The sequence below is a fragment of the Apodemus sylvaticus genome, chromosome 11 (genome assembly GCF_947179515.1).
Source record: "Apodemus sylvaticus chromosome 11, mApoSyl1.1, whole genome shotgun sequence".
NCBI classification, from domain to species: Eukaryota; Metazoa; Chordata; class Mammalia; order Rodentia; family Muridae; genus Apodemus; species Apodemus sylvaticus.
Genome location: NC_067482.1, coordinates 37,706,954 through 37,720,203, shown reverse-complemented (window position 1 = coordinate 37,720,203; position 13,250 = coordinate 37,706,954). Strand labels below are relative to the sequence as shown.

The 13,250-nt window shown below is 39.0% G+C and overlaps 1 protein-coding gene across 2 annotated transcripts in view; it reads right to left on the bottom strand.

Moving 5' to 3' along the window:
• The window catches only part of Nfxl1 (nuclear transcription factor, X-box binding like 1), a 37,677-nt gene extending 27,193 nt beyond the window's left edge, over positions 1 to 10,484 (bottom strand). The window contains exons 1-5 of one of the 2 annotated variants that reach the window (XM_052198633.1): positions 10,421 to 10,484; positions 9,781 to 10,035; positions 6,736 to 6,909; positions 2,789 to 2,898; positions 303 to 433 (exon numbers count right to left, since the gene is read on the bottom strand). In XM_052198633.1, the coding sequence (XP_052054593.1) occupies positions 303 to 433; positions 2,789 to 2,898; positions 6,736 to 6,909; positions 9,781 to 10,033 (668 nt within the window). In that variant the 5' untranslated portion in view covers positions 10,034 to 10,035; positions 10,421 to 10,484. Of the gene's footprint in view, positions 1 to 302; positions 434 to 2,788; positions 2,899 to 6,735; positions 6,910 to 9,780; positions 10,036 to 10,357 lie in introns of both variants that reach the window. The other variant, XM_052198632.1, reaches the window with a different exon arrangement.
• Positions 10,485 to 13,250: the final 2,766 nt, after the last annotated feature.

Sequence of the window (13,250 nt, the reverse complement as noted above, 5' to 3'; positions counted from 1 at the left end):
GGTAACAAATTTGAATGATTCTCAATTCACCTCATAGACAATACCTTTGGAAGCATGGCTGAAGCATTGTTTCACAGGAAAACCATAGACTGCTGATTTATTAGTTATTGATGGATACCAGTATTTATATAAAAACTGAAAGGAGAAGAACATTACAAAGGTCTCCATCTTCATAAACTAGACAAATACTGGAAAGGAAAACAGACTGAAGCTTCTAACAATGCAACTTCTAATATATAAGGCTCCATATTTATTTACTTCTTCTACAACTTAAAATCCAATGAACTAGAAAAACAAATTACCATGGCCAGGGGTAATCTTTCTTTCCAAAATCATCATCTGTCACAGAAGATACAAGAAACTGGCTGTCTTTAGCCCATTTCTGAATACAGGGCATATGAAATATACAGAAACATCCTGAACAGCTCCAAACCTAAGACAAAGGTGTCAAAAATTAATTATATATGACGTTTGTCAATTATCTATGTAATATTTTAAAATGATTATCGCACATTGAATTAATTTTCAAAAGTTACCTAAAGACTAAAAATCAAAACAGTCAATATCACAGAAGAGATGATCTTTATAAGACGTATTTCGGGTGTAACACTTGAAAGAAAAATATTAATCACTCATTTTCAATTAGCAAGCAAAAGCTATAGCTGTAGCTAACAATCTGAATTTTCTCTAATTTTATATATACACATAAGTGTATGTGCATGTATGTGTGCACACATATTTATATATTCATGCTGCTACTGACTGATAAAATAACTTTTTAAAACATGATATAAACATTTACCCTTGTCAAATACACCTATATATCTTATTATATATGGTGTTTATGTAGCATAACTTCATCTATTTCTTATTGGTAGACACCTATTTTGTAAACAATACAACAAAAGAATCTTGGCCATAACTTGTGTGTGTGTATATATCCATTGTTGACCTATAAGTCTATGTTAACACTTAACACAAAATTAAAAAAAAAAAATAACTGAACAAAAAGTGAAAATATAATAATATAAAAGCTTACAAAAGAGCCAGTGAGATGGCTCAGCAGTTAAAGGCACTTCCCATGAAAGTGTGGAAACCTGAGTTCGATCCCCAGAACTCATACAAAGATAATGAAGAAACAAGCTCACTAAGTTGCCCTCTGACTTCCTAGATCCACTGTGGCACACATAACAAATCTTTAAGGATTAAGAAGTAATATCAAATTAATTTTTAAACCTACCAACATTCTGATGTAAGAAAAAACTCAGTTCTGGTCTCCTACAACAACTACTTGAAAAAATAAAAAAGAAATTCTGACAAGTACTATAAAGTAGATAGCAACATTACATAAAGAGGAATAGCTAACCCCTTAGTTTTGATTCTCCAAAAGCCTGCCTGAAATAACTTAGGGAAATGACAAGACAAGGAAGAAGAAATGCCAACTAATGATATTTTGTAGAACTCACTACTACTAAAACCATAGCAGGTCCATATAGCAGGAAGCCTTTTTAATTTTTTTTAAATTATTTTATTTATATCAGTACACTGTAGCTGTCTTCAGATACACCAGAAGAGGACATCGGGTACCTATTACAGATGGTTGTAAGTCACCATGTGGTTGTTAGGAATTGAATTCAGGACCTCTGAGTGGTCTTAACCACTGAGCCATCTCTCCAGCCCAGGAAGTCCTTTTTTAAAAACAAAACAAGCAAACAAAAACTGTAAACATGCTGCTCTACTCTAACAAACACCCTAAGGAGACATTCATCAATCCCTTGGGAGAATGCTGTGCCAGAGGACATGAGGGCCTCAGTGCTACACTGTTCCTGAATAACTGGCTGACTCAGTTCCTAAGGTGGACAAACAACCTTAAAATGATGAGAGAAAGGGAAGCAACGTACAGAGACCAGCTTTCCTGCGTCAGTTGCATTGTCCTAGCCAACCACAGTATATTAAAAATCTGCTTTGAGCTGGGCAGTGGTGGCGCACGCCTGTAATCCCAACACTCCGCACTCTAGGAGGCAGAGGCAGGCGGATTTCTGAGTGTGAGGCCAGTCTGGTCTACAGAGTGAGTTCCAGGACAGCCAGAGCTATACAGAGAAACCCTGTTTCGGGAGGGGGGAAAAAAAAACCAAATCCAAAAACAAAAAAAAAAAAAATCTGCTTTATTTTACACAGCCAAAACATTTCATCAGACCTCATCTTTCTCTGAGCAATGCTCCTCTACCAGGAAAGGATTAATATGAGGTCTTAAAGTTGAGCCTGCCGTGCTCAGTTATCACTTCTCTTTAATTGCTTCCTTGGTGCCCTTTAAATCTATGATAGCTTCACAACCAGGCAAAAGGTCTCATAACAGAATCAGTTATGTCTCACTCTGTCTTTCCTCCAATGGCCCTGGACACTCCCCACGATGCTCTCAACTGTGTTAGAAGAACCTAAAGTGTCACTACCATATTCAGTTCCTCAAAGCCTATCTTTATTTCAAACCTACTGAGATGTGTGGCTCAGAGGTCTTCCATTTGCCTCGCATGTATTAGGCTCTGGCTAAATCACAGCAACACAGTAGTTGTAGGAATTTTAAAGATTCTTAAAAAGATTCCTAGAGATAATTCCTTAAATTCTTTTCAGATTAACAAAATGAAGATTAGTTCACATATAACATTGTCAAATAAAGAATTTGTAGACAAACATAAGTGAAAGCACAATAGATGGCTAATAATGGTATTGAAAATGTAAGATATGTTACTTGGGTGTATATCGTACCAGATATCATAACAGAAAGACTTACTGCCTGGTTTCTCTTCACTGAAGCAATACAAATTAGGCACGTCATGGCCCCAGCTTGGAAAGCCTCATTCAGATACTGTTTTGTTCGCTCTAATTCATGTATATCTCCATCTTAAATTTAAAATAGAAAACATCACAGTAAACAACATCTGAAAACAACACATCTTCACCAATAATCATGTTACATGACGAATGCTATGCAATTTTAACTGCAAAAAATGTTGACTTAAAACCTCAAAGCTTAACAAAAGGAAACAAACACTCAATGAGCTAGCAAGGCACATTCACAAATTAACAGCATTTCAGCTCTCTCACTAGCTTGCTTTCTGTTCAAAGTCCTTAACAAATTTGGTGGAGGCAGAACCACTGGCAAGACCAATATGGCAAGAAACTGAAGTGTGAAGGAAAATGAAAGGTGAACCACTGAAGGAAGGCTACCATGTAACACACTCAGGATAAATCTTGTGGAAGAAAACGCTGAGGTTTCCTTCCACACACAGGGCCATTGGAGGAAAGGCAGAGTTTCCAGCGCACAACAGCCACGTTCCATTAGACTGTGCTCTCTGCTGCTGTAAACAGTAGTATAAGTCTTTTAAGGAAACACAATTAAAGGACTGTATGTCCTTTAAACAAGTATTATGTATTTATTTCCAAACAGTATAAACTATCACGATGTGTTATACAGGAGACATCTGAGACACAGAACAACTCAGTGACCTCAGTTTGACTACTAAGTGAGGCTCAATCCGTATCCTGTGCTTGGCTGGGGTTGTGGAGAGAAAGGTGGAAGGAAGAAAAGTTAATAAAAGAATGACAGAGCAACACTCTAAAGTACAATCAACACGAAAAGGGCTGTAATTCAAGTTATGTTCACGTAAGAAAAACCAGAGTACACGCCTTGAGTAAAACTAAAATGATTCAACACAAACTGACTGAATTTCCAAGAAAAGTAGGTCAATCATATGAGATTATAGGACAGAATTTACCATGGCAATAATCTAGTTCAAATCAAAGTTGCCAGAAAGTAAAACTAAATAAAGAAAAATCTTAGTTCATTTTCTAAAATCCTTTAACTAAACACAGAACTTAACAAACATCTGCCCTACCATAACATGAATATAAGTCATTTACAGTGTTAATGAGCAAATGTAAAGCACTCTAACCTACAAGATTACTAAAGACTAATGTTTTATTTTAAATTGGCATTTAACTTTCTAAAATATCCTTAAACAGAATAATGATATTCAGTATGCTTATATTGCTTAGAGTACAACTGGCTTTAAAAAAATCTGTAATATTTTAAATTTCATCAGCTTATTCATACAATTTTACAGTTAATTCATACAATTTAAATTTAAAATATGATGGTATAGTCTTACAAATTAAAGTCTAAGTATATCTCTACAAAATTCAGGTAACATTTCTTTGAAAGTTGTATTATACTTTGGCTACAGCTAAATAACATGCATTACCCGGCATGTCACAGCAGACAGAGATAGCACAGCGCTGGAAGTCACATATTCTAAAACGACCACTGTGGCAAGTAAGGAAACTGAGTTTGACTGGAATGAATACAGTACCACTGAACAGCTAGGGATGGTGGGAAATTATTCAATGCATCTCAGCTTCTTCTGTCGAATGCTAACAGCAGTCATACATAGGTAATGTGGGCCTGACATAGGTAAAGCTAGTGTAGAGGGAGAAAGGGGCTATTGAGGAAATCAGGCAGAGGGAGGCTGAGTGAAGAGGCGAATATGGAGTAAACAGCAAGTTCTAGGCCGGACAGAGCTACATCATGAGCCCATTTCAAAAATGAATAAATAGTTTTAAACTTTACCAAGTAAAATCTAGGAGGCTTTGGTGACAATTAGACTTGGTTTCAGTCACGCCATGTATGTACCACTGTGTTCATACATTTCTGAGGTCGAACACTGGAGTACTACTAGGGTAAGAAAACAAGGAAAGTCATGTCTTCTAACATGAGGTGCCTAGGGTGAAGACAACATTCTCTTTAGAATGAAGCCACACAAGAAGAAAGGAGAATTACAGAAATGCAAAGCCTGAGACCAGAAAAGTGGGAGAGGTTCTTGGGAATGTACGAGCGTTCACCTCACCAGTGTGAGATGATCACTATCTCATTACTCTGGCATTTATTAAAATACATAACGGCTCTAGTTTCCTTGGTTTATTACATGCATAATGCAGAATATATAGAATCAAAGTATTGATGCATTAGATACAAAAATTAGTTTGAGAAGAAAACTACGCAAAAAAACCTATAAAGCATGTAAATGGTAGTATTTTCTACTATCTATGCTAAAAGACGCAGCCTTCCTCTACACCTCGATGGCTGAAGTGAGGTCCTCTTAGCCATGAAACTGAAGATTATTAATTAGGAAGTCATCCAGAAACAGGAAATTCTCTAGCCTTAAAGTTGTTTTCATCAGCTTTTATTTTGTTAGGCTTGACATTTTAGCTCAACTTCCTTAATTCCTCAAGAGATATGGTAAATTTCTTAGAGAATGCCTATCAACATTTGCAATGTCATCAGTACATGCAGGTAACTCACAAAGCAACAACAACAACAACAAATAAAAGATGGATTGGGCTGGGGATAGGCAGCACACTACAGGAGTCAGTCTGAAGACTCACTAACTCTAATTTCTTTAAATTACCTTCATTCCACCTAACATACAAACTCTGCTATGCGTGACCCTGTTGTACTAGCAGTCCTGTTCTCAGGAAAGCACTATGTAATAACTAAGGAACAAAATCAGTGACAAAGAGATCTGATATGGAATTATGATCTAAAACCTATACCTAAAGAAAAGATTTGTTTGCTTTTAAGCAGAAGAAATCCTTTTACAAGACAGGGAAAGAAGGAAAACCTCTAATATTCAAGCACGGCATGTACTCCCACTAGACATATCTCACGGGAGGGAGCGTGCCTGAGCCAAAGGGAACATGTCACACACTAATTGGACACAAGCACTGCCAAAATCCAAGGTTTAATTTGGCTTGTGAGATGGCCTTTTAACCAGTCTCCTGATTTTCCCTCATCAACAGGTCTAAGAACGGCCTCTTCTTCATAATCACCCTGCTTTTACACAAAACCACAAGCCTAATAAAAGTTCAAAAGCTGAGCAAATCACCTTTAGGCCAACTTAGCCATTTACTAATTGTGTAATTTTAGGAGAATCTTCTCTCCTATGAAGAGCCATTTCTTAGAAATTTCCTGTTTTTTCCCCTAGCTCTAACAAGATTTAAAAAAAAAAAAAAGAACTAAATGAGACTATAAACGTGTAACTAATAGAAGACTATATAAACAGCACAAAATTTATATATAAAAGTACTGAGAAATGTTAATGTTTCTAATGATATGGGTATAAAATTTAGAAACTGTAAGAATATAGATAGTGATCCTTGAAACCATTTATTTTTAATTACTTGATACTAATAAATACACATACCAATATCCCTGTGGCCCTCTCTCACATTAAATAAAAGGAGGGGGCATACTTTAAACGCAACCCAAACATATACAACAGATAATGTAGATACATGTCAGGCCTTTAAAGATTTAATTTTTTAAAAACATATGAAAATCAAAAGTAAGATATGACACTACAATAATAAATCAGAAAATGAAATAGATTTTAAGGCAATTTTAATTTGATAAAAAGCAGAAGAAAATGAAGACTACCTTGAGTGGGTACCTGAGTTACAGCCAGTAACCACCTACCTACCTATTTCTCTGGGAGTTAGGGTTGCCAGATAATCTACTTTATACAAAGATTAGTATTAACAACATATAATTTAAATACCAAAATGTCCTCAGCTCCACAAGATGACCACACTAAAAATGATCCTATATAGTATTTTAAATTATAACTAAACAGTATCAGAAATATCCTTATAGTGAAAATGTCCAAATCAGCAAGACAATACCTGTGTGAGTAGTGTACGTTATGAATGTATTAGCAACAATTTCCCCCCGTTTTCCTTCAAAGTCTTCATCCCCCTCTTCTTCAGAGGAAGAGCCACCGTGTTCCTCTATCAGCTTTCTGGCTGCAGCTTCATTGGCCTTCTTGATCTCCTCAAATTTCCTCTGAGACATTAGCTCTGCTTGACAAGCAAAAATATAAAAAAATAAAAAAATAAAAAATTCATTTCTGCAAATCAGAGTCCTCACAAAGCACGATATAGAATGGCACCTCTTATTCTTTCCCACATCAATGAGACTCCAGTTTATTTGACTACTATATCAATTTTAAGCACACATTTCAAAGTCACCCTTAAAATATCCTACCTTCTTACAAATTGTGAAAGAGGAGAAAAATCTAATTCCTTACCACAGAACCAAAGAAAACAACACAATAAACACTAACTTTAGAAGTAACCTACCCAGCCAGGCGGTGATGGCGCACGCCTTTAACCCAGCAATTGGGAGGCAGAGGCAGGCTGAGTTCGAAGCCAGCCTGGTCTACAGAGTGAGTTCCAGGACAGTCAGGCCTACACAGAGAAACCTTGTTGGGGGGAGGGGGGAGTAACCTACCCAAAGAATCAAGTGCTATAGACGCAGAGACTAACAAACTTAATGAAATGTTCTAAAATATAGTAATGGTGCTAAACACTTCTTGAACAGTCTCAAAATAAATAAATAAGTAAATAAATAAATAAATGGAAATGGAAATGAGATGTTAAAACACAATGTACGAGCCAGGCATGGGGCACATGCCTCTAATGCCAGCAATCCAGAGGCAGAGGAAGGTGGACCTCTGAAGCCAGCATGGTCTATATAGAGGTTTCAGGACAGTCAAAGCTACATAATAGAGAGACTCAAAAAAAAAAAAATTATACAAACCAGCAACACATATTTTTTCCTAGCACTTAAGAGACATAAGTAGGTGGATCTCTGAGTTCAAGGTCAGCCAGGGTTAGCTATGTAGTAAGATAGTCTCACTGTGTCTCAAAGATGAATAATAAAAATTGTTAAAATACATTATACAGTATGACTTATGACATGGGGGAAATCCTCAGTGGAAGCACACCAGAATGACAGGAGGTAGTGCTTCTTCAAACCTGTCTCATGAACCCAGTCCCACCCACCGAAACCTTTACAATGATAATATCCATTATTTATCTACTGCATTTATTAGCTTCTTCTTAGGAAGCCCCAAACCTTCCAGCCTTCAAGGTGAAATGGCAATTTTTATGGTCACACAAAATGTTAACACAAAAAACATGCTTCTAACAAGCATTTCACTTCAAAAAAAATGTATAATGGAACTGAATTGTTGTACTATTATCCAGAAAAAAGGATGTCAAATAACGTTTGAGTTAGATCTTCTCATTTCTAGGACACTCTGTATTTCTCACTGTTACTCAATTACACAATAATGCAAAACAGAAAACTTTCGAGCACATGTTCCCAAGGAGACTTCCACCTTCTTGAGAGTAAGAATCCTGGCAACTGTATTCCAGCTAACAAGTGAAATAGACAGCAATGGTGCTTTAAGAAAAGACTCACACACTTGCTGAACTGTATGCACTGGTGCTCATATTAAGAGGATTTTAAATATACTATTCTAAATCACTAATTAAAACATACTTCATACCGTCAGAATGATGAGACTATCAAAATAAATCTTATTTTAGTTGGTATGTCTGTACTTAATGATATTTTACCCTTTATTTCCCTCAGGAAATGTTGTCCTTTTCTTATTGCAGCTAATTTGATTGGTGACTGTCAACCAAAACAGACTGTTTCAGGTAAAAATGGAAGAAAATGTATATGATGCTTACTTTAGAAATTTTTGAGAACACGGAAAAAGAAAAGCAGTAACTGCTGAAAGACATCTCAAAATTACAAGGATGTCTTGAATCTCTGGGAAGGAGCCCTGGGAGAAAGGGGGTGTTTTTTGTTTGTTCGTTTGTTTGTTTGTTTTAAAAAGCTGAATTGGGAAGAGATGACAGACCCAGCACCATTTGGGGCAATGTCACACACAAAGTGACCTGTCAATCTTCTTACCTAATTCCTTCAACACAAATGACAACTACTCATACAGAGAATGTTTGTTTTCCCGCTACCCACAAAATCCAAGCAAGCTTACCAACTTGCTCACAGGTCTCTAAGCAGTACACTGCACCTCTATGATTAACTGACTGATTGCAAGCAAAATCGATGCAAACTAACTTTCAAGTTACCCTGGGAAACCCCACGCAGAGACTCAATTTTGCTCTTAGCAGGAAGGGAGAAATGATGCAATTATAATCTCAGAAAGAAAAAACTTTAAACGTCTTCTGAAAAATACATTCCAACACAAAATGCTTTCAGGTACCCACTCTCTTTTATGTAGAGTACTATGTATAAACACTCTCAACATCGCACTAAAACAAGATCTTGGACCAAGGCTATCGGCAAATCCATGGTGGCAACACCTGATACATCATGGAAAGACGTGGAATTTATGAACTTGGATCAATCAGAAACAACCAAAGCGCTTACAGCGTCTAAAACAGTCCAAAATGTCAGATAAGCCTGGTAAAGATGGCTATCAACAACTCTTCTTGAAAGTGGAGTCAACTGATAAAGAATAGAGTTCCCAATCTGTTTGAAAACGGGATTCTGAGATCTTAGCCTAGCTTGCTGTCACCACACACAAAGATGCCAAAGCACACAGTCTTATTTAACAACAAATGTTAAAACACTTCAGAGTTTAAAAGAAAAGGAACTCTGGTGATCAATTTACTGAATTAACCAAATCAGCTGCACCCAATTCAGGCAGGTAAGTAACAAAGACAGTTATCAATTAAAACGAGGCTGAAAGACAAGAGATGGAAATCGGCCAGAATCTGAAAAGGTCCCTGATTCTAAACTCCCTGATACTTAGTTCAAAAGCGAACCAAGACTTCGAGGACCCAGGCAGCCAGCGATAAGTGGGGAAGTGACTCGGGGAGTTCGCTGGGGCGGGAGACCTGAGCCATCCTCACCTGAGCCGTCCTCACCGCAGGCCCCGGGGGGCTGCGGGGCTTGACCTCCAGCTGAGCGCTGCCTGCGACCCCCAGGGGCCGGACTGGCTGCTCCCCCGGGGCCGGGGCCCGAGGGCACCGCGCCCCCAGACCCTTTGGCTCGCCCTCCTCCAGCGCCGCCCAGAGGGACTCCATTTCCCGAGAGGGGCACTGCGGTGCCCCGTCCTCGGGCTCGGCCTCGGCCAGCGGCCACCTGGCGCCAGGAAGCGTCCATCCCTGCGGCGGAGAGATAAAGGAGAAGGAGCGTGAGCCGGCGTCCGAGGATGTGGGTGGCTGCCGAGAGACCGCGGGGTCAGACTGCGTGCAGACGGACCCCGCGACACGGAGTCCGGGTCTGAGGAGGTCGCGGCCCTGTGTTCTCCCGAGGGCGAGTCCCCGCCAAACCCAGGCTCGAGCGACGGGCGAGAAGGAAAAGGACGGAGGGCAGAAATGAAGCACGGAGCCACGAGCAGCCCACCCCGGACAGGAAAAAGCCCAGCCGCGGGAAATTCTCCTCAGCTTCGGGAGAAGTGCGGTAGGCGCAGAAACGCTGACTGACCGTGCGGCCGCGGCCGGGAACCAACTGCTGAAGTGGACCGCACCGAAAGCTACGTCTCCTTACCGACGGCGCCCACCGCCAGGGACTACAACTCCCAGAAGCCTCCGCCCGCGGACTGCAGAATGCCTGTTTGCGCGGCGGCTTTCTTTTCCGGAAGAGGCGAAGAAATTCTCAGCGCGCATGCGCCTACGCGGTCATTCTCGGGCCTTGGGAACTATATTTCCCAGAGTGCTCGGAGGCTCGTGAAAAGTGGACAGCTACATTAGTAGGCGTGTCGGGAGCGTGCTTTTAATTCGTCTTTTAGCGGATGCTCCCCGGAAATGCGCATGCAAGGTGTCAGGATTCAGTCAGAGAGGGCAAAATTGGCAAAAAGTTATTTTCGCCATAGTCTTGCCTCTTGCAAGTAGCAGGCCGATCCTCGTCCAGGAAGTTCTTAGAAAACAAGACGCCATGGGGGAACAGGGTCAGGAAAGCCACGGGAGCCTTGTAGGAAAAGTGGTTTGAGTGGAGAAAGCTCTCAGAACTCCCAATGAAATCCAACCCCTAGTATTACCACCTTTTATACTTTAAAATAAGTTTTCCCTTGGAGACTGCTTATTTTCCCTTTAAGACTGCTTCCTCAAGTAGATTGATTAAGGAAAATAACTCAGACCCAACAGCTAATCTTTATGTATAAATTACAGAAATTCACTTAGTAGTCTCTTGGGAAATGAGCCAAATTTTGGTTGATATTTGGAATTATACAATCCTTAAATTGCCCTTCAACCTAGTTAATTCCCCAACATTTACCACAAGTATAATTAGGTGTCATTTAATGTGTCCGGGAGTATACAAAATATTTACACATGTTATATATGCACATATATTTGCACATAGATAAAGTTTTACATGTATAATTTACTGAGATGAGATTTTTAATATTATCTAGGGTGCCCTTGAACTCCTGATCCTCCCACCACAGCCTTCGAAGTTGTTGGGGCTCTAGGCCTTCACCACCGTGCCCTCTGTGTTAATCAATTTTGTATTCAAAATAGCCTTATTGATCATTGCAATTTACTACCAGGAAAACTGAAGCATAGAGAGGTAATTGTGGTAAAACTAAGCTTTAATTATATCATGTTTTTAATTTCCTACACATAGGTATTACATCATGGCCTATACTTTATCAGAAATCAGTAAATGTCCAGGGAATTTTGAGAAGCCAATGATGAGGGAGAGTCTCATAGAACCTTAGTGTGTAGCACAGACCTACATTAACACATTGTCCAGATCTCCATACTGAACCTTCCTAAGAACACATTCCCTCCATCCCCCCAAACATTAGTTATTAACTATTCTGATATTCACTGAGAGCTTCATACAAGCATTCCTTCCTTTTCTTTTACTTACCTGTTTAATAACATGTGGATCCTCATCATTGAAACTAATTTTTAATAAATAACACAGAAAATCTTTTTCAACACCACTCCAGCAGAGTCTGGGTTGCAACTAGGTCGAGTGACTCCTGGCCTCCTCTCCGAGACATATGATGACTGTGTAACTATCTTTAATGTTCTGCATCTACAAAGTCCTGATAAGCCATGTGAAAACTAGTTGGTCCTCAACCCTTGTAATGCAACCTGTAAATGGCAGAGTTAAATGGGAGGCTGGAGGATTAAGTCAAGGTGTGTGCTCTTAAAGGAGACCTCTCTCTCTCTCTCTCTCTCTCTCTCTCTCTCTCTCTCTCTCTCTGTCTCTCTCTTCCTCCTTCCCTCCCTCTCAGCTGGAGGTATGAGATTTGGCTCCCACCACACATGCCTAGAATGATATATTGTCTGACCACAAATACAAATCAGTGAGGCCAGTCATTTCAGATCGAAACCTCAAGAACCCATAAACCAAAATACAATTTTCCTCTTTTTAAGGGAGTTTATCTCAAGAATGTGATATGGTTCGTAGAAAGCTGGAAAGCACATGTGAATATTCCAATTACATCGGAGCACTTAAAAAGGCAAAAATTACATCTATTCAAATTTTCCATGAATATAATGGGAACTTATAATGATAATCACTTTGACATCAAACAGAATGTCATGAACTCACCACATGAACAAATACTATATCATCATAAGCCTTGGCCATGCAGAACAATACAGGAGCATATGTCAGTGGAGAGTACATTTTCAAATTTTTCATGCTGCTATGTTTACTTTGAAATTTCAGATAGCAACAGAAATAAGGGGTTTTGGATGATTTTCAAAGGGCTATGGGTTTAGATAATGAGAAATATAATTGTGAACTTGTATTTGGCTTAATTTAAAAAACTTTTCCCACAAAATGTTTTAAAAGTTAATAAGGTTAAAAAAAGATGAATAAGGTGGCAGTCCCAAGTGTTGGGAGCACTCATGGTTTCTGGTAGGAGTGGAAACTGCTTCAAACTCAAAATTGGACTTATACTACCAAAGTACTATGATTAAGAAGTTCCATTTCTGGATATACACCCAAAAGAACATGAACATAACTACACACACAAATGCAAACACGAGTTTGTTGGAAGTGTGTTTAAAAATAGCCCCAACCTAGAAACAATGTGAAATTGGCCTCTGTCTGTTTTCTGTTGCTATAACAACACATGAGGACACAGTTGAATATTATGGGTAACTATTAGTGCTTTAGGAAACTTAACAGAACAGAGATTTATTCTTCCAGTTTGGGAAAGTGCTAGAAGCTGGTAAGAAATTTCCTGCTGTGTCATAACATGGCAAGAGTCATTAAATTGCTAGATAACAAGAAAAGCAAGCTCTGGCCTCTCTCTTAAAGACATTAATCACATCATGGGGCTCCGCCTTCGTGACTGCATCTAGCCAGAATTATCTCCCAAAGGTTTCATCTCCAAAAACCACCAAACTATGAA